We start from the raw sequence: 21,161 nt of genomic DNA on the forward strand, positions 1-21,161 counted from the left end.
TGCTGGCAACCACCTCAGTGAATCATCTTAAACTTTTATTACACCGATTTGGTTTACAATCTTTGTACTTCGATATTTCCAACAAAAAAGGCAACATTGTGATATACTGTTTGTACATATATAGAGAGACAGACAGAGCTAGATCATATTGACAGAGTTGAAAAGTAAAAACCATTTCCCAGTGTTCACAAAAGAATTTATTCATCACGTACCCGCTTCTGCCTTGCCCTGCCTGATGGATACAGACACCGACGGTGCCACTGGCCCCTGGGTGACAGGACCTTCACCTGCACCATGTCACGCCCATGTAGATCAGAAAGGATGGAGTGTGAGGCTGCCCTGACAGCAGGGGCCACACAAGGGCTGCTGACAGGGCTCAGGCCCAAGCCCTCGCAGGCTTGGGTAGCTCCCTTCCCAACTATTGATGGATGCTCTGGGGCTAAGTCCAGAATTCCTAACCAGCAGTAGCAGCTGTGAAACCTCCCTACCTGGGCATCTCCCACTACTTGTTTCCCATCCTCGAGACCGAGGTATTGAATATACTTATTTATTTTTATTTGCATTTACAAAATATTTTCACTGGATGACACACCTCAATGAGATGAGAACTCATGTTCAGAAACAGCAGAAAAGACCCAGATCAGCATCAGGCTGATGAAGCAACAGCTCCAGCAGCGAGGGTGGGGGTTTAATGGGGGTGGCCTGGTCCTAGGCAAGCCTGCCTGTAGCTCCAAGGACAGGGCTGCAGCTGGTCAGCCAGTTGTGCAATGAAAGCTCATGCTTGGTGCGCAGCGATGAGATCCTGCAGACATGCTAGCAGACACACAAGGAGGAACTGGTCACCAGAGCCAGTGAGGACAAGGGACAGAAAGGAAAGGGCTTGGGAAAACATGTCATCACCAGAACAGCTTCTGACTCGTTTTCCAGGATATTTACTGCTCATTTTCCTGCTAACACCTGAGACTGTTAACACCACTTAAGCACCCTTCAAACCCATTCCTGGGCTGACACACATAGGAATGGTTGGACAGGTAGCTGTTGCCTGGAGAACTCTTTGCCCTATCTCCCATCAATCTCTTGGCCAAAAGGCAAAGTCCAAACCAAGCAGCCTGCAACCACTTGCCCACACCTCAGACCAAGAGTCAACTATCTGCCAGTCTGCAAGTGCTGAAACCATTTCAAATGCCACGCACTCTGGCCAGACAGCGACAGCAGATTGTTGGAGTATGAACATTCCTGGTGTTGGTGGGTCACTTGTCAGCTCCAGGCTACCACAGGGTGGGAAACTAGCTGGTCACTGTGTGCTGAGTGCAGGGCCGGAACAGATACCTTAGCTCTCCCGGGAGATCTATCCCCAGGGAGTGCTGGCAGGCTTTGAGGAGGGGGGCCTTCATCTGGAGGAGGGAATGAGCTTGGGCACTGCCACCACCCACCAACGCAGCATCAGCAGCACCCAGCAGAGTCCAGCCGGGAGCATCCCCTCACTCTGTGCCAGAGAGAGGGACAGGAGTGGCCGGGAGGCAAAGAAGGGGGAGTGACAGGAGGGCGTGCGCTGGGGCTGTGCCGGCGGTGTCCCATCAGCCGGAGCAGGGACACCCGGCTGCCTCCCCCCACAGCAGATGGCGAGCCCGCTTTCCGCTGCTCTGAGCAGAGCGCACACGGCAGCGGGAGACAGTGGCCAGCTTCCCAAGCCTGGCGGATTCTGCTCACAGAGACCCAGGCATCGATTTGCAAGGTGTCACACTGGCATCTGTCACAAATGGCATGGCAGGTTGATTTTGAGCACCGACTCGGGGAGCAGGAGCAGGCTGCCACAACGATGAGCAGAGGCTGTGCACAGAGATGGTTGCTGTGTTCAGCCCCCCTTTGCTCCCATGGAGCTGGATTTGTCTAGGCTGAGCTGTCCCAGCCCATTTGGTACTTGCTGTCCCCCTGCACAGTCAGCCAAGGTGCTGGTGGCTGGGGTTCAGCAGCACAGGGGGTCCTGAAAATGGGGGTCCTGTGCACTGCCTCTGGGACAGTGGGGTGAGGAGGAAACAGCACACTTCTAAAATATAGTGCCAAGCACTCCTGGCCTGAAACACACCCAGACAACTAACACAAGCTCTGCCAGTCACTGGGGCCCCACCACTGTATTCCATCACCCCTACAGCACCTGTGCCCTGTGTCCAGCAGCTTCCCCCCAAACTCAATCACCAGCTCGCCTCATGTACCACCCTGCTGACAGGGCACTTTTGGCTAATCTAGATCCTTCTGTGCTTCTTCAGTTGCAGTGAAGAGGGATGAAGCCTGAGCTCATGTGGCTGGGAAGACGGGAAGTGGCGCAGAGCCAAGCCCTGCATCGGCTTCCTTAGGTGGAGGGGACGGCTCAGAAACGAAGCGTTCCTCCTCCCTACAGGGTATGCCTGAAATAGCCAGGCTTGTCAGATCCCTGTCTCTGGCTGTGATGGATTAGCCTCTCCAAGGCACAAGGCAATTTATTCATTAGTGACATTTACACCTTGTGGCTGCATTAGCCATCGTGGTTGATGACACGTGCTCAGGCTGTCAGTGCTGGGCTTGGAGGCAACATTGCTGCTCCAACAATGCAGCGAGACATGGCCTGGGCACCTCAGCTTAGGAATACCTTTCTCCTCAGCCAGAGCATGCACAGATTGCTTTGAAAGCCCACTGTTCCCAAGCTTCTCTGTCAAATGCCCTGCTCCATTTCCCCCCCACCCTCCCTGCCTTGCAGCACCCTTGCTCCAGTACTGCATCCTCCTGCCCCATTTTGCCTTCTGCTCCTGTAAAAACCAGCACCTTTGCAAAGCCTTTTACAGCTGTTCTCAACCAGCTCTCTTCCTCCTGTGTCTTGCTGAGCATTCACATCCCATTCTGCCCTCTGTCAGCTGCCCTCAGCCCCAGCAGAGAAGCACAGAGCCCACGTTTGGAGACTTCTCCAGCAGATATGCTGCTTTCTCCACGATGCTGACCCCTGGTGCCACACTGCCACTACAGCTGACCTGCATCTCCTCTCCTCCCTGGTCTGCAGACCACAACCACCAATACATCAAGGCCTTCTGTTTTCTAACTTAAGACAAGTGCTGCGAAATTCTATGGGAAAGCACAAAGGGATGCTAGGATGTGTAGCAGTTGCTCTGCAGCAAGCAAGCAGTGGGCACGCCAGGGCAGGGAGCACTGCTGGAAGGCTGTGCACAGGCAGGGTATGGTGAGGTCTGGCCACCAGCATGCCTGTGGTCATCATGCATCTGCTGGCATTTCATGGCTGGCCCATGGCGCCCAGCAGGGAGGGGACCAAAAGGATGTGAATACATGGCCTCAGAGGAGTTCAGGGCAGGGGAGTACCTTGGCTAGCTCAGAGGAATGGCAGTTTGCACATCGGGTTTGGGGAGAGTGAGAAGAGCTGGAAAGCGTTGTCCAGGGAGCAGATCCAGCAGCTCTCCAGTTTCAGGCAGCCAGCAATGGATTAGCTTGTTCTCAAACACAGCTTGCTCCATGCTTTTATCCCTGCTCCCTGCCACTCACTGCAGCAAATGTGACACTTCACACCATCTCCTCACAGAAACCAGGTCAGGAGTTTCCTCTCATGAGGAAGAAGCAATGCCCTGTCACCCTGAAAAGCCCTTGCTGCAAGGGTGGATGGGTGTCACCACACCGAAGCCACAAGCATATCAACCCTCCACAGGGCCACAGACCCCAGCTGTGCATCAGCACACAGAACCCCACCCCGCCACGCCTGGGCGATGGCCATGTCACACCTCCAGGGGCACAGAAAGATTTTAAACTCTGGCCTCCATTCCTGATCGACCTACCCCACTGCAAAGCCACAGGGCCACCATCCTGATCTGCCTTGGGAATTCCTTCTCCACCAGCATGGCACATTACTAACAGAGATGGAAGGAGTAGAGAGTTTAAAGCCACCTCATCACCAAAAATCTTTTCTTTAAGCAAGGAACAGCGATGTGAAACACTTCTCACAGCTGTTAAGGCCTTCTTGTTGCATTTCAGTTTGAAAAAGCCGTTGGCATTTCCAAAGTGAAATCCTGTTACTCTGGGGTCTAGCTGTCACCACTGTTTCCCCAGTCAGCTGCGCAGTGCTGCTCCATCAGACACTGCTGCTCTGGCTCCCCCTGCTCGGCCCTGGGGACAGGCTCTTCCTGGGGGGCAGGTGCAGCACACACAGAGCCCACCAGCTTCTGCTGGGGCCCAGCGGGAGGTGATGCCTGCTTTCAGCTGATCGTCCTTCTGCATCTGCTTCTGGAAATGTGCATAGACTCTGGCTTGGGATTTTCCCAGCTTTCACCCTGACTGGTTCACGGGCTGCCATCCAAAGACTGAATTCGTGTCACGGCAGCTGATGGCGCTGCTAATGGACGCTGGGACCATGGGACTGATACAAAGTACTACGTCATCTCACCACATTCTAGCTAGGCTTTTTCTTTCACTAATGTGAGTAGCTAAGATTGCAGAAGCAGCTTGTGCTGATGGAGAGTGAGAGAACCTCATGTGTCTGTGTGTGAAGTTATTTTGTTCTACAAAATCCACTATATTATAATCACAGTAGGTGATCCAGCCATTCACAGAGTTCGAAGGATGGGGGAGAGTTCAGGATGGGCACCAATTTCTCACAAGTTTAATTTCCCCGAAATGAAGTCTACAAAAACCAAACAAACGAACAAACAAAATGGCCCAACAAAAAGAGTCTTCCTGGGGAATGGGGGAGGAATAAAACCCACTTAGCTTTCCAGCAGCCACTGTGCTTATTCTCAGTGCTGGATGGCCATGCTGCACATTGTAACGGGCTCCTGAAAATCTGGCAGCTTCTGGAAGAGTTGCATAGGTGGATGATATACCTGTTAGTAGAGCCTGTTTACGAGCTGCAGGAAGAGGAGCTTGCTGAACTCCACAGGGAAACTGTCCCTCCCCCAAGACAGACATGAGGTAAGGAGGGAAGGAGGAAGGGCAGGCCACGAGGTCTTGCAGGTTCAGTTCTGTCCTTGGGACCTCTTCTACCTCAGAAGTGGAAAGGCTATGGTCCTGTGGGAGAAGGCTCCTCTCCCAGTGCTGTGGAGGTCAATTTGCTTGTTAGCTTGCTTTTGAGGGAGCTGACGAGATCACATCCACAGGCATAATGTTCCCCTTGGTGGAGCAGCTGTGACAGAGGCAGTAGAGCAGAACAATTCAACCCACTGCTTGTAGAAACCACAGATATTCAACATTCATTCATGTTGGCCAAGTCCCAACACAAAATCTATGCCTCAAAGCAACACTGGGACAGATCAATTTTACTGGACTCAAGACCCCTCTGAGGAGCTGCTAAGCCAACCTCACAGTAGTATAGTACCACTGGCTTCAGCAAAATAACACTAGGAATGAACTCAGCCCATTAATTTCTACCTGAAGTGTGACTATGACCACTTTACACTTTCTCCAGAATGCCCACAGGGAAAACAGCTCTAGGCAGGCTCAGCCCCAAGTCCCCACTGGGGTCCGAGGTCCTATGAACCAGACCTTGGTCCCCATGCATACCTGGCTCAGTGGAGAGCGTGGGCCCAAGGGCATCACAGGAGGCAGCAGTGCCAGACAGAGCTATCACTTAAACTATGTTTCATTTCTGACTTTACCTGGATCCAGATCCTATTCCTACAGACTTTATTCTAACCACTGAATATGAATGAAACATGATCAGAAGGACATATCCCAGCTTGAGACTTACAGCTCTTTGGTAACACAACATCTTGGTGGTGGTGTAGCATTTCAGACCCAGCCCCTATAGCGACTGCAACAGAGTAGGAGCACACTGCAGCAAAGTCTGTACCTGCTAAAAAGCAGCACCCTGGTGGCATTAGACAGCACTACTGAAGCTGTGGTTGGAAAGGCTGGAAGGAGATTATTCATCCCACCTGCTAACCAGCAGGTGCTGTTTTACTGGCATCAGATGCTACCTAACTTTCTTAAACTTCCACTTAATACATCTTTTCCTGCAGTTCTCACCCCACTGGCATCCATCAGTTATTAAACAACCCTGCAGCCTCCTGAAGAGATAACAAAGAGGGAAGGAACCAGCTGGATCTCTAATGTGCATTTGATGGGGAGCAGAAAGGAAGGGGGGTACATTTGTTTGACAATAGATGAACAGCAGCTTCCCAAGCCTTTATACTGCATATATGCCTGGAAGGCCTGGCCTTGGCCTTAGGCTCAGATTCCCTCTCCCCATGCTAATGAATGCCCCTACAGCTGCTCACCCTGGCAGCCCTCTCTGAAACCTCCTTCTTTGGTGTGGAGTGAGACAAGAAACACAGAGAGCTCAAAGAATTACCACTTGGCTGGCTGGTGTCATCGACTGCTTCTGCACAAGAAAGGTGCTAGGCACTATGTGGGAAGCTTCCACTGTGCTGAAAGATAGATAAATGGGTGGTGATGTGTCTTGATGATCAGCTAATCCAGAGCTTCTCACACACTTCTCTCCCTCTCTCTTTTTCTCTAGTTCAGAAAAGCTGGAGAGCTTTTAAGTACCTGACAAGTACATTGACAGATGGGAAACACCAAATAGCCCAAACTAATTCTCCAGCCTTGCAGCAGTAAGGACTAGCCCTCTTCTGGGTTGCATTAGCACCACCAAGGGCCACGAAGAGGAGCTGGCAGCATTCCTACCTCCCTCCTTCTGGTATGTGAGGCAAGTCCGCTGCTAAGTGCAATGCTGAGCTTGACTCTCAGCCCATAGAAAGCTGCAGTGTTTGAATGATATACAGAAAAAACCAAAGCCATCTGACTGCAGAGATCCTTCTAGTTATTGCCCCCATCATACTGACAAGCACCCAGCTCTGACCTTCCCAGAGGGTGATGTGTGCTGTCCTGCTTTTCCTTGTGTAAGCAGCCAGCAGCTCTGTGTACTCCGCTCACTTTGAAGAGTTCTTCTGCACCAGAAATGAGGACACAGCCACCCCGACAGAGCAAGGCACTGCTTGCACCTTTGGCCCTCTTGCCCGGGCCAGGCTCAGAGCAGGAGTCACATACTCACTACACAGTGAAAACTGCACCGCCACTCAAGCCACGGTCTGGCAAGTGACATCAAGACGATGGGACTGGCTATAGATAACAGGCCTGCTTGTGTCAGGAAGGCCATGGGAAAGAGGATCAGAGCCAATTAGACTCACCAGTCAATGGAGGAGAAGTAATGGGATTAAGATACAGCAGGGTGAACTCAGATATAAGGAAGAAGGCTATCCTGAGAAGAGCAGATTGGGCCATCGAATGACCTGCCAAAGGAATCGTCATCACCAACGTGAATAGGTAAGAGTGGAGACACAAGTCTCAGGAAGAGCAGATACCTGACTGCTGCACAGCCCAGAGCTGTGGTGGGTGATGTGAATGTGTCAGGAGATGGGGCTACTCCGTGGAGAGGCTGTGTGCCAGAACAGGGACAGGCCATCTCTGGGTATCTGTGCTCGTAACCTGAGCCATAAGCAGAATTACAGCAGCTGCCCTTGGCCCAGGGCACTGCGGTCTCTCACCATCCCTTAGGAGGAGACCCTCTTTGCCAGTAGTGTCCCATGCCAGGAGACAGAAGGGAGAGCCCCGTTTTCTGCTCTGAACCTTCCTGCCTGACTAGACATGCCAGGATGAACCCTAGTCTCAGTTTCTCCTCTTCAGCTCCACCACTCCTCTGTCAAGCATCAGGCAGCTCCTGCTACCCAGTCCTGCCCCCCTACCATGTCCAAGTGCACCATCCCCCTTTCCTGAGCCTGAGGCATGTCTCCACCCATGAGAGAATGGAATAGGATGGACCAGGGGGGCAAGTCCTACCAGATGCAGGGCCAAGAATATGAGGGATGGGATCTCTGAGAAATCCTGGCACGCAGTGGGGAACACTGACTAGAGAGGTCCCACTTCTCCGGGTACTGTGGGTATGGACCAGCCACAGACAGTAGCACTGGGACTACAGCTGGGAACTGGCTGCAGCTGGCACCATGTAGACGGGGAAGGTGTTCAGTAACAGGAAGACTGTACAGGTCCTGTGGGTCAGAACAGCAGCCGTGCCTCGAAGATCTATGTGTCCACCTGGATAGACCAACTCCAAAATAAGATTTCGCAGCTGAAAATGGGGCCAGAGGAACAAGATAAGGGATTCTCATGGAAAGCCCCCGAAAAAGCCAAGGACATGATGCCTGAAACTCTGCTGCAGATGCTAAAAGCTGGGGGCACAGAGACCCTGCTAATCTGTCCCTATTGTGAAGACTGTCTTTGCCCCAGGGAGCTAAAAGGCCTGCCAAAACTTCGATAAATCCATCTGTCCAAGGCACCTTGGAGGCTGGAGATAGAAAGATGAGCCATTACAGCCTAATTTCAGCAATGTGCAGGAGATTACAAAGAGAACATGTCAGGAAGGACAAGCAGGGACCTCATTCCTCACTAATGACCCATTGCAGCTCCACTGTCTGAATTCACTGGGACATACAAGCACATACCATTATCTCCCTGGAGTCACGAGGACACTCCACAGTGGCCTTGGCTTACATTAGGCCCTTGGAGAGAGAAGCAGAGTGCACAGCAAGCCAAATGTCATTACAAAGCAAGGAAATCCCAGGGCTGCTTTCGCCCAGTCTGAATCTGTGCCAAAGATAATGAGAACAAAACAGAGAGAGGGATGTGCCTACACTGGAGATCTTATGCTTTTCTGTCTTCCAAGGGACCCTCTTCTTTAAGCCAGCATCTAGCTCTGGTACTGAAAGGAAGGACAGATGCTAAGACGGATTCATAAACAGAGTGAGATTTTAAGAGACTTCCTGTTCAAACCACTGCTGTTTGCAGTTAAGCACCTGAGATCCAGGAGGACAAACTGACTCAAAGGACAAGAGACACTAACCAGGAGATGCAGGACATAAAGAGCAGAACAGGCGGCTCTGGGGGAAATGAAAAGTGGAGCCCCACAACGCCCACAAGTGCTGACCACTCCAGGCTTGTCAGCAGGAGATGACTTTCAAAAGAGGACCAGTGTGGCACATGGGTGCATTTGCAGCCTCCTCAAGACCTGGGAGGAAAAGCAGTAGAGCAGCACGATGAGAGAGACAGAGCCCTCATGAACAGCTGGCAGGAGGAAGATGGCTGGACTAAATATAATGCCTCACTGTTTGCCCTTCTGCAGCAGATGGGGAGACAGACACCAAGCACAAATGCTCAGGTGCCAGTGGACTTGCCCTTGCCACCCAGGACACGCTGCTCTTAGCTCTTGTTTGCCATAGCTGATGAGGGAAGCGGGGTGATGCTGAAGAGTAGTCTGTCTGGAGAAATCACTGGTTGATTTAGCATGCACTCCCCAGAGAGCTGTCTGAAAAGGAGACAGCTTTTCTGAGAACAGGGACACAGGAGATCTGGGGATTTGTTGCTGGAGGAGGAAAAGTTGGGTGTCTGCACGCTCCAAACACTATTGCAGCTTCAGTGACACAAAGGCTCTTTGCCCAATGTCACTGAGATCCTTTCCAGCGGGGTAGAAGCAGCAGCACAAAGCTCTCCTGACAAGACCAAGGCAGAAGAACTCAGTAGCTAATGAGCTACACAGAAATCACCTCACTTCTCAGAGCCTGACACCTCCCTGCAAAAACCTGTCATGCAAAACATTAAGTTTTAATCAGGTTCTCCTCTAATGAATCCCCAGCCTCTGTTCTGCAGAGCATCCCTCTTGGCAGATGCCTCCTGCATGGGTCCTGCACCAATAGTGGAGTCCCACAGAAACAGAATCCTTTTGATCCTACTTTTCCCAGCTGAAGTTCCCAATTCTCCAGCATGCTTTTGCATTTGTCCTTCCTATCCCCTCAGAGCTCTCTGCCAGAATGAGGCTTCCAGGAGCCTGCAGCTCAGAGTCCACAGCCAGAGCCCAGCTGGATCTCATGCAAAATTCACTCATGCAGACATGCACCAACCTGCTGCTCCATTATCAGTAGGTGAACTGCAGCTGAACCTACCAGAGATTTCCTTGATGCTTAGCTAAGCCAATTAGGACTCACTTCAAAGCCAGGAAGGGTCCCCAGCCACTTGATGTGCCACCTGATACCACAATGTCTGTCCCAGTGCCATCCTCTTCCCCAGCTCACCGGGGGCCCCTCGTTTTCTCCTTCCAGCTGAGCCCTCCTCCAGCAAACACATCAGTAGCACTGCAGATCTCTGCTCCACCTGGATTTGCACATTCATCCCTTCCCTGCCGCTGCATGCCCAAACAGAAAACCCTTTACCAAGGGGATGCTGACTCACAGCTGGCACACCGAAGCTTCCTAAGGAGCTGAGCCTGGGGTCCTCTGGAGGCAATGCCATTCCCAGCAGTGAGAACAAAGTAACAGTCGAAGCATGGTCTAAAAAAAAAGTGGGGAGGGTGGGGAACGGTCAGGGGGGAAGGGGAAGAGGCAGATTCGTGGCTTGCAGCCTTTGCTCTAACCTGCCACTCAGCTCCAGGTGCCTGGGTACCCATGATCTTCCATCACAGGCAGCGACACCCCGCTCCCAGGGGCCTGTTCTCCTCCACCCTGTGAGGGGTCTCACTCCAGTGTGGGAAGCAGGGTGGGCAGAGGTGCAGCAGGGTGCTTTGTGGTGGCTGCTGGTTCCTTGGAGCACGAGCCAGCCTGGAGCCAGGGCTGGGAGCCAAAGCCACCCCCTCCCTGCATCAGGCCTGTTGTTTTATTCCCCCCTTTGGGTCTTGATACCATGAATTATGGTTTTGCAGTTGGTTTGGTTGATTTTTTTTTTTTGCGTGTGGTGATCGGTCTAGAGTTCTGTGCCGTGTCGGGGGAGCATCAGCGTCCACCCCTCTGGGAGGTCAGAGCCACAGCGGGGGAAGCTTCTGCTGGCTGCCGGAGCAGGATGCCATGTCCACTCCATCCTGATGTCCTCCTAGGCTATCCCCCTCGTGCTCCTCTCCCCAAATCCTGCGCTGGCTCGGGCCAGGCAATGGACAATGAGATCCCACCGCCTTCTGCTTTCACAGTGAGGTCTCCACGCAGGACCCATTGCGATGGAGGTGACGGTGGTCGTGGTTCAGGCAGCCTTCGTTGCGGTGTACGATGAGGACAGGGAAGTAGAGGGCATCCTGATAAGGAGGGGGGTCTTCCTCCTCCACAGTCACCTGGCTGGAGAGGCGTGTCTGCTCGGTGGGGCAGCTCTGCTCGTTCAGGCTGCCGCTGCGGCTCTGCCAGAGGCAGCTGCGCCGCGAGCCGTACAAGCGGCCCAGGGAGAAGCGGCTGCTGCTGAAGGGGATCCTGGGACTGCCGTTGCAGATGCTCAGAGCACTGCGGGAGAAGATGGAGGAGCTGCTTATAGTCCTGTGGCACCGCTCGCAGTTCTGCCGGTAGCCCCCGTAGCGGCAGGCGGAGTAGCTGGTGCAGCCGGAGAGCCCCACCAAGTCCATCAGGACCGCCTCCGAGTAGCTGGGCACCAGCTGCTGGTTGGATCGTATGTGCCACTCCAGCTCGGTGCTGTCCACCGTGTTGACGCGGGGCATCCTCCGGCAGAAGGAGCGCTCCTCGGCCGGCGTCACAGCCACGTAGTCGAACCCAAAGAGCTTTTCCACGTGGTAATGGACGTAGGAGGTGCGGTACTCGTTTAGCACCCGCAGGGGCCAGGATAGGGTCAGCAGAGCTGCCACCCAGAAGACATAGTGAGATACGTACCAAGGCAGGTTGTCCGGGTCGGAAAAGGCCACCATGTATTCCTTGAAGTCCACATTTTTGAGGTGCATCCCCTCCCTGGCCTCCATGTAGTCGTCTAGGCCCTCATTCTCCGTGAAGAAGCGGGCCCGCTGGGTCAGATAGGAGTTCTCGGACTCCACGTTGGCAAAGCTGAAACACTTGGTGAAGCGGAGCCGTGTGGCCGGGTAGCTCTCCAGGTCAATGAGGTCCTTAGAGATGTCCTTAACTCCACAGTTGGAATAATCGAACTCGGCCTCTGCCACGTGGGTGTTGACCCGCTCGTGGTACACTTGGGTGGTGGTGTAGGCGTCCCCATTGCGGTAGCGGGTGACCTGCCGCGTCCTGCGGACGTAGTGGTAGCTGATGGCCTTCCACCAGATGCAGGGGGTCGCCTGCTGCATGCGCTGCACGCGCTCGTGCACGCTCTCCACGTCCACCTTGTACTGCAGCTCGTTGCGCGTGTAGCAGTGCCAGCACTCCACCAGGTACACCACGTAGAGCATCACCAGGAAAGCCAGGGGGATGTAGACGTAGCCATTGGAGCAGGGGCTGTCGTGGTACATCATGGACTTGCCCTTGTAAGCGCTGTCAAAGGTCAGCCGGGTCACCTTGGTGACGTGGCACCAGGTCATGGCTCCCATGCAGCCGTACATGAGGAGGGACAGCAGCAGGCATTTCCAGTGGGACTCTCGGCACAGGGACTTGCTGAGAGACTGCTTCACTGGCCGCTGCTGCTCCAGGAGAGAGAAAACAAGAGAGGAGTCAGTAGGCTGCAGCGGCAGGGGAAGGGGAGCGGGCAGCAGGGTGCTGTGGTAGCACCTATAGCTCCGCGAACAGAGACAAACAGCAGATGCCATGGGGCAGGGCAGAGCTGGGACCTCTCACAGGGTGACAGTCATGCAGTGCAGGGAACTGTCACCCCCACCTCCCTTTGTGGTGCTCTGCCCCTCCCTGGGAGACAGACAGAGGCCAGCTGGGCATGGAGGAGAGTGGCAAAGGACAACTCTGTCAGCCGAGCATCTCCCTTCTTCAACAGGGAGCAACTCCTACCATTGCCACTTCCCAGGGAGAGCTATTGGAGCACAAGATAAAAGTCTGGGTGATCTGCTCCACATTCCTCAGCTTTTGCACCCACCCCACCAGCACAGGCAGGTCTAACTGATGTCATCCCACTTGAACCCCTCGCCACAGCTCATTGCACACAAGTCTCTCCTTCCCTTCTTAGTAATGACCGACAGCAACACTCCAATTTCTCCACCAGGGCGGCACAAGCTGCCTGGTATGCCTGTAAGATGGAGAAACAGACCTTCTGCAGCTGGGAAGGTCTGTGTTTGGTAATGACTATTCCCACTACAACACTTGGCAGCCTAAAGAGCTCTGAAGTGCTTCTCAAGTGTTTTATAAACCACACCAATGAGAAAGTACTTTTCCATGATTGAAACGGAGCCACCTCTGGTAGGAGAGAAAGCAAATATGGAATAACATCCTAAAAAGTGTTCAGGCTAGAAGGGAGGAGCATCCTACCAATCTGCAGCAGCAAGGAGGGTAAGAGGCCACTCACAGCTGCTGGCAAATGTGCCTGCTTGCACTGGGATTCGGTTGTGACAGCCCACACTTCTGAAAAAAAACTGCTCTTAGGTCTTTCATGGTGAAGGAAAAAGCAAAACTTCAGCAACAGGACTTTTTAAAGGGATTGCACTGCTGCCTTTCCCACAGAACAGTGCAGGGTTTCACACAAACCCATGAAAGAAACTTGGTTAAGGAAACCTCTGTCACTCTGCAACACTCTGAAGTCTCAAATATTGATCCAGTTTTGTCTGTGAGATCTGACATCATCCCACCCAAAGAAAGAACAGGCAAAGTAACTCTTTGCTTTCTTATACAGAAGATTTCATCCAGCAATCTCCAAAGGGGCAAGCTGAGAGAGGGGGTCAAGAACCCCAGCCTTCTGCAGATGCCACAGAACTCACTCAGAGGCTTCAAGCTCTGCTCTCCCTCTGCACCTGCAGGCAGCAGCAGCTCCTGAGCTCAACTCTGCCGTGGCAGGGGCCAATGCCAGCTGTAATGACACTGCTCACGGCACTGCAGTCCAAGCCTGGCTCCATTATTCTCCACTCCTGAGCATGCTGGGCTGGAGAGGTCTCTCATCCAGGAATCCCAGACTACTGAATGGGCTCACACTGTTAGAAAGCAGGAGGGGCACTTTCACTCTGGCATGAAAAGGAAAATTAAAGCAAGAACCAGAGATGACAAGGCCACTGGCAGGTCTAAGGACAGATCTGGGCCTCTTATTTCCTTTAAGAAATGCAACTTGCTCTTCTGAAGAGCCCCTCATTCCTGGCTTGGTGCTCTGGAGTCCCACAGCCAGTCTTTCCTCCCCACCCTTGTCAAAGCCTGCCAGTGGGACTTCTGTCACGGCACTCAGCAGGGCTGGATCCTGCCCAGATCTCCAACAGAGGTTTCTCTCCTAGAGGCACGGAGAGTCCCCTGCCTGCCCACCCCAACAGGCAGCCCATGATGAGCAGAGCAGGCGGCACATCCAGAGAAACCCTTGTTGGCAAAGGGAATGGTGGTACCCCCACTGGCAGTCCCAGTATCAGTAATGATGAGCTCCCCTCTTTGAAGCCACTAGCTGAGAGCAGGACCTGGAGACAGACAGACAGAGCCCAGGGCTGGCAAGTGGGGTGGTGCTGGTCTGCAGGCAACTCAGAGAGGTGCAGGGTGGCTCTGCTGGCAGTGCTGGCACGGACACACGTGCAGCCCAGTCTTCCCAGTGCAACTGACCACTGCAACAGCCTCTCAGGCATGGAGCAAGAAGGCAACGCCAGGTAGAGAAAAAGGAGTGAGGAGAAGAAGGAGAGGCCTTTCAGGAGGCAGAGCCACCTGAGCTGTGCTCTCCCTCCTCAGGTCAATGCTGCAGTTACAAGAGCCCGCTCAGACCCCTCTGCCTTTGCTTGGTTGCAGCACAGCTCTCCCATGCTGGAACACTGTACTGCTACCCAGGCAGCTGAAGGCTTCCTCTCTCACTCTGCTGCCTTCTGCGTTGCAGGCTTTCCCTGGCAGCGGCAGCTCTGACTGTGAGGATCTAAATGAGGTGCTCAGCCAAAGGAGGAGCATAGGGAGGGTCTGAACAGGGCCCTTGGAGTGGTACATGCCAAACCTGGGGTGTCTGTGGGGTGTGAATGCTGAGAAACAGCACCTTGTTTAGGAGGCAGATCTGCAAAGGGAGAACAAGGAATAAAGCAAAGCATCCAGCTCATTCATTTGCCAGCTGGGGAAGGGGCACCAGAATGACAGGTCTTTGGACACGTCTGCCTCAGAAAAGCAAATTCCACCTCACAGTCACTCCCCAGCCCTTCACATCCCGCACTGCCTGTGTCGCAGGAGAAGGGAGATGCTGGCTGCCACCCTGCAGAGATGTAGGAAAGCCCCACTGCGGTTACCCACCCAGGGCAGGGAGCACGATGCAGCCCAGGCTTGGTTCCAGGAACTGTGTTAGCAGGGCTCTAGTCCATGCATTAGTCTCCTCCTAGGACTACGCAGTATTTAGCTACTGCGGTGCTTTTATGGGGTCACACTAACCCCTGCTGTAAACTCTTTACAACCCAGCTTTGTCCTGGGCTTCTGAGGCAAAACATAAACACCCTGGCTGCACTGGTGGGGTTTCCGAAAGCTGATCAAGTGCCAGTGACGGGATACAAAAACAGCAGAGACAGAGGAGGAGCCAGATGCAGAGTCTAATCCCAGTAGGAACTGCAGCATCCCTGCTCCTCTCCCAGGCTGCAAAGGGCTCACAGGAGCAAACAATCAGCTCCAGAGATTCCTCTGCAGAAGCAGCTGAATACGGTTGGCTCCTTGAGCTCTTAACCAGCCTTGGATAAGTCCAGCATAGCAAACAAGCAGATGAAAAAGCTGGGGAAAGAGAAATCTGTCACAGAACAGTGTCACCAGGAAAGCAGGCACTGATATAAGTGCCATCGTCATCTGCCCGCTGCAGTCTGATGGAATGAGGCAAAAGACCTGCCCTACTTCACTGCAAACAGGGTCTCCCTCCATCACCGGCAGCCTCCCTCACTGCTCACGCTCCAGCACTGGACAGGGGTAAGCAAATCTGCTATTGCAGGTGCACAGAAACATCTCTGCAGTGCTAGGGGGCAAGGCTGGTCACAGCTTAGCCAAACCCACTGTTGTGGGATCCCAACCATCTCCTTTCTCTGTGCTTCAGTTCACCTCACAGAACGCATGGGGCAACCCTCAGCAGGCGCTATCTGAGACACATCTCGGGAAAGGCAAGGGCTGGGCTGCTGCTTGGGCCTCCCCTCCCTCCTGCGTGGCACTGGCCTCTGACATCGCCCCTCAAGTGAACAGAGAGGGAGGCCCACACCGGCAGCTGCTGCTCGGGATGTGTGGGGAGGGGAGGACTCACAACCAGCCGTGAAGCGAAAGGAGACCCCACAAGGCACAGGGTAGAAGCAGTAGAAGAGGAGACTCCCATCACTGCTTGCATTGAACTCCTTTGAGATCTGGGGTCTCCTCTTCTGAAAAAACAGCCTTAAGGGGACAAACATGCCCAGCACCTCAGTGGCCAAGCACATGGGTCAAAATCCTCCAACCTTGACCCTGCAACTTTGCATACCAAAACCCTTCAAGTTCTTCAAGCTACTCCTTGTAACAGCCTGGCCCTGGCCCCAGCCCCATCTACTGTCCCCTTTTTTAACAAGTGTTTCCATTTCATTATCTCCCATGCCTCTTACCTGCCTCTCCCTGCAGAGACCTCTGTGAAATCTGATTCACCTCCAGAACACTAAACCTTAGTTTTTTGAGATGGCCTGGGGTTCAGAGGGTTAGGTGTCCTAGAGACAGCCCAGCAGAGGGCTGAAAAAACAATCAAAAAAAGCCCCAGAGCAGCAGCCCGAAGGCCCAGGTAGCTCCCCAGTGCCAGGTGGTGGCAGCAGCTTGCAGGGGACTCCAGAGGGACTCCTGAGCATCAGTTTCCATGGCTCTTCCCCAGGATTCACTTACATCATGCAAGAAATGAATAAGCCCTGATCCCTTTGATCTCAAATCTCCAGAAAAAGGGAGGTAGGGAGGAGACAGTCATTTCTAGGAATTATCACTGTCTTCCAAGGCTCTGGACAAACATTGGCAACTCCTGGCCAGGATGGTCCCAGCAAATACATCACACATTCCACGCCTACAGCCCAGGTTCAGGAACTACCTGCCTACAAGAAAGAGGTGGCTCAGTCCAGGCTGGCAGTGTTGCCAACTGCAGAGGACAGAGGAAGGCTGAGCATCGGCAAGCCAGGGAATTCTGCCAGCAGTCAGCTCCTGCAGCAGTACCAAGGTCTCCATTTTACGTGGCAACTTGGAGAAGGACTGGTTCCTTCCATCAGATCCCACCTAAGCAAGTGGAATCCCATGTTTTTGCTTGTTCCCAGGCTGAAGAGACTCCTTTGGCATCTCCTGTCCTCCAAGTATGCACTGATGAGTGCATTCAGTTCAGTGAAATTCAGTTCATGACCACTAAGTGTGGGTGTAGGCATGTGATGTCAAGATGGAACAAGGGCTCAGTCAGCTCTGGCTAGTAGCTCTTGATACTTGCCTTGCTGGGACAAGCTGAGAATCACCTGAAGCCCTGCCTGGCTCCTAGACACAGCAACCTGATCTCAAGATGAGGCACCTTCAAACAGGACAGGGAACATTTCCCATTTTCCAGACATCTCCTCTGGCTTCCCACTCACCCTGGCCAATGGACCCCAACATGTGGGATCCAGCCACACTGCAGGGACACTCAGCAATGCTGGCACCAGCAGTTAGTTCTGATGGAAATGAGGACATTGCACAGCCCATATGGCGTTACATAGGCACTAGAGGGGAAGGGGAACATTCTTCCCTCCTGATAGCTCTGAAGACAAGAGGATTGCACTACGTCAGTCCATGAATCCAAGCTCGCCACTAAAGTCTCTCCTCATTGCATCCAATGAGCCATCAGCAAGCACGGCACCACCACGAGAGGCTGCAGCTTCCCTCTCCTCTGCCAGCTGCTTCATGCAAGTCTGTGATAGCCTCTGACCACAAGAAGGATGCCCTTAGCCTAAACAGAGCAGGTCATGGACTACAGCCTTTCTGCCTGCTCCCATGGAGTACTACAGTGACACGCTATCAGCCACCAGAGTAACTGAAGCCCGGACAATCTTATAATCCCTGTGAGCCAGGGGGCACTGTAGGTGAGGGAAACTCGTCTGGGCACTGCCCCTGCTACACTTCTTTCACCCACACTGGCTCTTGCTCTGGCACCTCTGAAAAGTCTGTGCTGTCTTGAAAGAAGAACCAACACTGCCAGAGCATCGCCAGTAAGAGACCACATCGCAGCCTGGCACAAGCATGTCCACATGCTAAAAAAGCGCCTCACAGTTTAGCTACCCTCGTCAGGATCTGTTTGAAGAGCTGGGCTCAGGTCATCAGGAGCTGTTGAATGCAGGCAGGAAGAGAGGAACAGACACAGGACAGATCATACAGTATTTGTATAGCTTCCCAGTCCTTGAACTTCAGCATTCCGCTCCTGCAATTATTTATGTCTAAATATAAGTCTGTATATATAGAATAACTGTGCATGGGCATGCATGTTCTGCCCAAGCCAAGGAGGCAGAGAAAATCAGGATTATGCAGCACTCACAAACTGCAGCTGCTCAATAGCAGGAGGGGAAGTGATGCACCGGTTTCTGAGTACCCCTCCAAGCTGCCCTTTGAGCTGTGGTCTCACCAGACAGGACAGCCCACCACAGCAGGAGAATGCTGCCCTTCCTACACTGCCCAGTTGCCCTGCATGGGTCAATTGCCCCACGGCATAAAGTGAATCTCACCAGCCAGTGCAGTTGCTTTTCCTCTTCTCGGGAAGCCCAAGCTGCCAGCAGGATCTGTAGAGGCTGACAAAAGGGCTGGCACACCTGGCTCCTTGTGGTGCTCCCGAGGCACAGGGCACCCTGCTCTTGACCCTTTCTGGCATCTGCTGCCTGGACTCCAGAAAAGTCATCTGCTGAGGGAGACTGCAGCACACCTGGCGGCAAGGCTGTGCTGGTACCTGGCCTGCCCCAGTCTGCACCTGCCACTTTCCCCAGACAGCCTCTAGCTGGGAGCAGCCACCAGCAACAGCCCCTGGCTTTGCCATGTCCCCAAGCCCTCTACCCTGCTGCCCACCGCGTCTCTCCTCACAGTGACCCGGGCAGCTGTGCCACATCCTGGATGCCCCCAGGAGCCAGCGCACAGCAAGGAGGGGGTCTCCACGTCCACTTTTCCCAGGCATAACAAGCTCTGCCCGCGGCAGTAAGCCCAAACGGTGCTCCGCGCATCTCGTTTGTGATTTTTTCCCTTCCTCCTCCATCCCGGTCACTCCAGCCCCGGCCCCCGCTCCGGACGGCGCCGGTTGCTGCTTCCCTTCCAGCCCGGAGGCTCCGCGGCGATCCCCAGGTGACGGGCGAGCGATGGAGAAGAGGTGCGCCGGGGCAGCCCATCTGCGGCGGGCACCCACGGGTGGCTATCTTCGCCCCCTGGACCCCCCGCCCGCCCCGCCGGCCCGCATCGCATCCTCGGGACCGGAGCGGGGCGAGAGGGGCTCCCGGCGAGCGGGTCCGCACCTGTGCGGGCAAAGCCCGGCCCGCGGCGGGGCGGTCAGCGAACGCGCCATGCAAAGCGGGCGGGGAGGGAGGGTGGCAGGGGGCAGCCCCGGGCGGGGGGCGGCCGCTCTCCTCACCTCCTCTCTGGCCCCCTCCGCCTCCTCCTCCGGAGGCACCGGCGTGCTGCTGCCTCCTTCGCTGGCGGCGGCCGCCGAGGCCGGGGGGGACATGGCGGCGGGGGCGCCCCGCTGGCGGTGCCTGCGGGCCGGGCAGCTGCATTATCCCGCCCGCCGCCGGGCGCTGCCTCGCCGGTCGCCGGGCGGGCGGCGGGGCGGCGCGGCGGGCGGGCGGCGCGGCGGCATCGCCCCCAGCCGCGGCTCGGCGGCAGCGCTGGCCGCCCGCCGGCCCCGGCCCCGGCCCCGCCGCAGCGCAGCGCCGCTACACGCGGCGGAGGGCGGGCAGAGCCGCGGTGGGAGGGCCGCGGCGGAGGCGGGGGGAACGGCACGGGGATGGGATGGGATGGGGATGGGGATGGGGATGGGAATGGGGATGGGGATGGGGATGGGGATGGGGATGGGGATGGGGATGGGGATGGGGGCACGGCGGGATCCGCGGCCGCCCGAGCGGAGCGGCAGGTGACCTTGAGGCGCCGGCCGGCAGCAGAGAGGGAGGGAGCCCGGTGCCGCCGCCCCTCCCGAGCCCCACCGGGAGCGGAGCTGCCGCCCGGCGCTGTCGGGGAAAGCTCCTGTTCTCAGCCGCGCCAAGGGGCCGTCAGGCTGGCTTCGGTCCCAGTTGGACAGCTGATGGAGAGGTGAGGGGTCCCGTGGGTTTTCCTTCCCTCGGGATGAAGCGGGAGAACTAGGAGCACTTTGCATGTGCCCCGTCTGCTTTTCTAATCTGTGGGCACGCCAGCTGGTCGGGGGAAGCGGGGTAGTGGTGACAGTCGGTGCTGATGCTGGCACTCACGGAAAACCTTAGGCTGGGCAGGATCTTCCCTGCTGTGACTTGCACCGGGCCCAAAGGTTCTCAGCTAGCTCTCGCAGAGCCAGCTGCAGCTTATTTCTCCGCAGAGCTAACCGGCTTGGTTGCAGGGATGAGTGGAAAAGTCTCTTCAGACCCTCAATCTAAACTCACAGGGGAGACAGACACAGACTTTGGCAGGGGTCTGTACTTGTCAAAGTCTGGATATTGCAGGTACAGCCCAGCTTCCTTGCTAGTCAGGAAACCAGGTGTCTCTGCAGGTGCTTCCCCAGATCCAAACTGGGGAGAAGCATAAGCTGGAGAATTTGCTGGAAACTTCTCTTTTTCTGAGCTCTGAGGCTCAGCCTTGGCGATGGGATGATTGGCATGCCCTTGTCCACTGTTGCCTGGGATGAGGAAGGAACAGTGTGTAGGCCTGGTGGTCTCACTCAAGGAGATGTATCCGAGGGCAATTGCCAACCCCTGCTTCTTATGGGAATAGATGTGATGGCCGGGGGTGCTGCTGAAGGAGTTCATCTTCAAAAGAGGCTGGGAATGTGTTTCCTCTCGCCTTTCCCCTGTTTCCATGGGAACAGCAGCAAGCAGGAGCAGCCTGCTTGGAATTTCTGTGCCTACCGCTCAGACACCCCCTGCCCAATCATCCCGGCAGACTTTGGCTCTTGAGGGTTTCAGACCCACCCTCACGTGATGGATCCCATGCCTCCAAGGAGAACTCACCCATGCATGTGTGTCATGGCAGAGCAGGGGAAAGAGGCACCAGCCCAGATCTGCCTCGTTTCCTGTAGCAGCACTGAATGTTATTCCATGCACACTAACAGACGGTTGTAAATCATTTGCATTCCTCTATGCATTTCTGCTTTTTATAGGATGTGACCTCAGCTAGACCAAAAGG

At 54.7% G+C, this 21,161-nt stretch overlaps 1 protein-coding gene across 3 annotated transcripts; it reads right to left on the reverse strand.

Moving 5' to 3' along the window:
- Window positions 1–14: 14 nt before the first annotated feature.
- On the reverse strand, window positions 15–19,675 carry TMEM151B (transmembrane protein 151B). Of its 3 annotated transcripts, XM_063390880.1 has the most exons (4): window positions 19,426–19,675; window positions 10,430–12,406; window positions 10,249–10,346; window positions 15–5,152 (listed from the first exon to the last, which is right to left on the reverse strand). In XM_063390880.1, the coding sequence occupies exons 1-2, from the start codon at window positions 19,516–19,518 to the stop codon at window positions 10,970–10,972; spliced, it is 1,530 nt and encodes a 509-aa protein (XP_063246950.1). In that variant the 5' UTR covers window positions 19,519–19,675; the 3' UTR covers window positions 15–5,152; window positions 10,249–10,346; window positions 10,430–10,969. The 3 variants fall into 3 exon arrangements, with proteins under 3 accessions (XP_063246950.1, XP_063246949.1, XP_063246948.1); XM_063390879.1 differs by lacking the exon at window positions 10,249–10,346; XM_063390878.1 differs by having other exon boundaries at window positions 15–10,346.
- Window positions 19,676–21,161: the final 1,486 nt, after the last annotated feature.

This window comes from Prinia subflava, chromosome 2 (genome assembly GCF_021018805.1).
Source record: "Prinia subflava isolate CZ2003 ecotype Zambia chromosome 2, Cam_Psub_1.2, whole genome shotgun sequence".
Taxonomy (NCBI): domain Eukaryota; kingdom Metazoa; phylum Chordata; class Aves; order Passeriformes; family Cisticolidae; genus Prinia; species Prinia subflava.

What these genes read in the sequence shown, in the direction of transcription:
- TMEM151B (XM_063390879.1), bottom strand. Translation starts at nt 19,518, where the DNA reads ATGTCCCCCCCGGCCTCGGCGGCCGCCGCCAGCGAAGGAGGCAGCAGC. An exon ending in CGGAGGGGGCCAGAGAGGAG is followed by an intron (nt 12,407 to 19,425) that starts GTGAGGAGAGCG and finishes CTCCTGGAGCAG; the next exon opens with CAGCGGCCAGTGAAGCAGTC.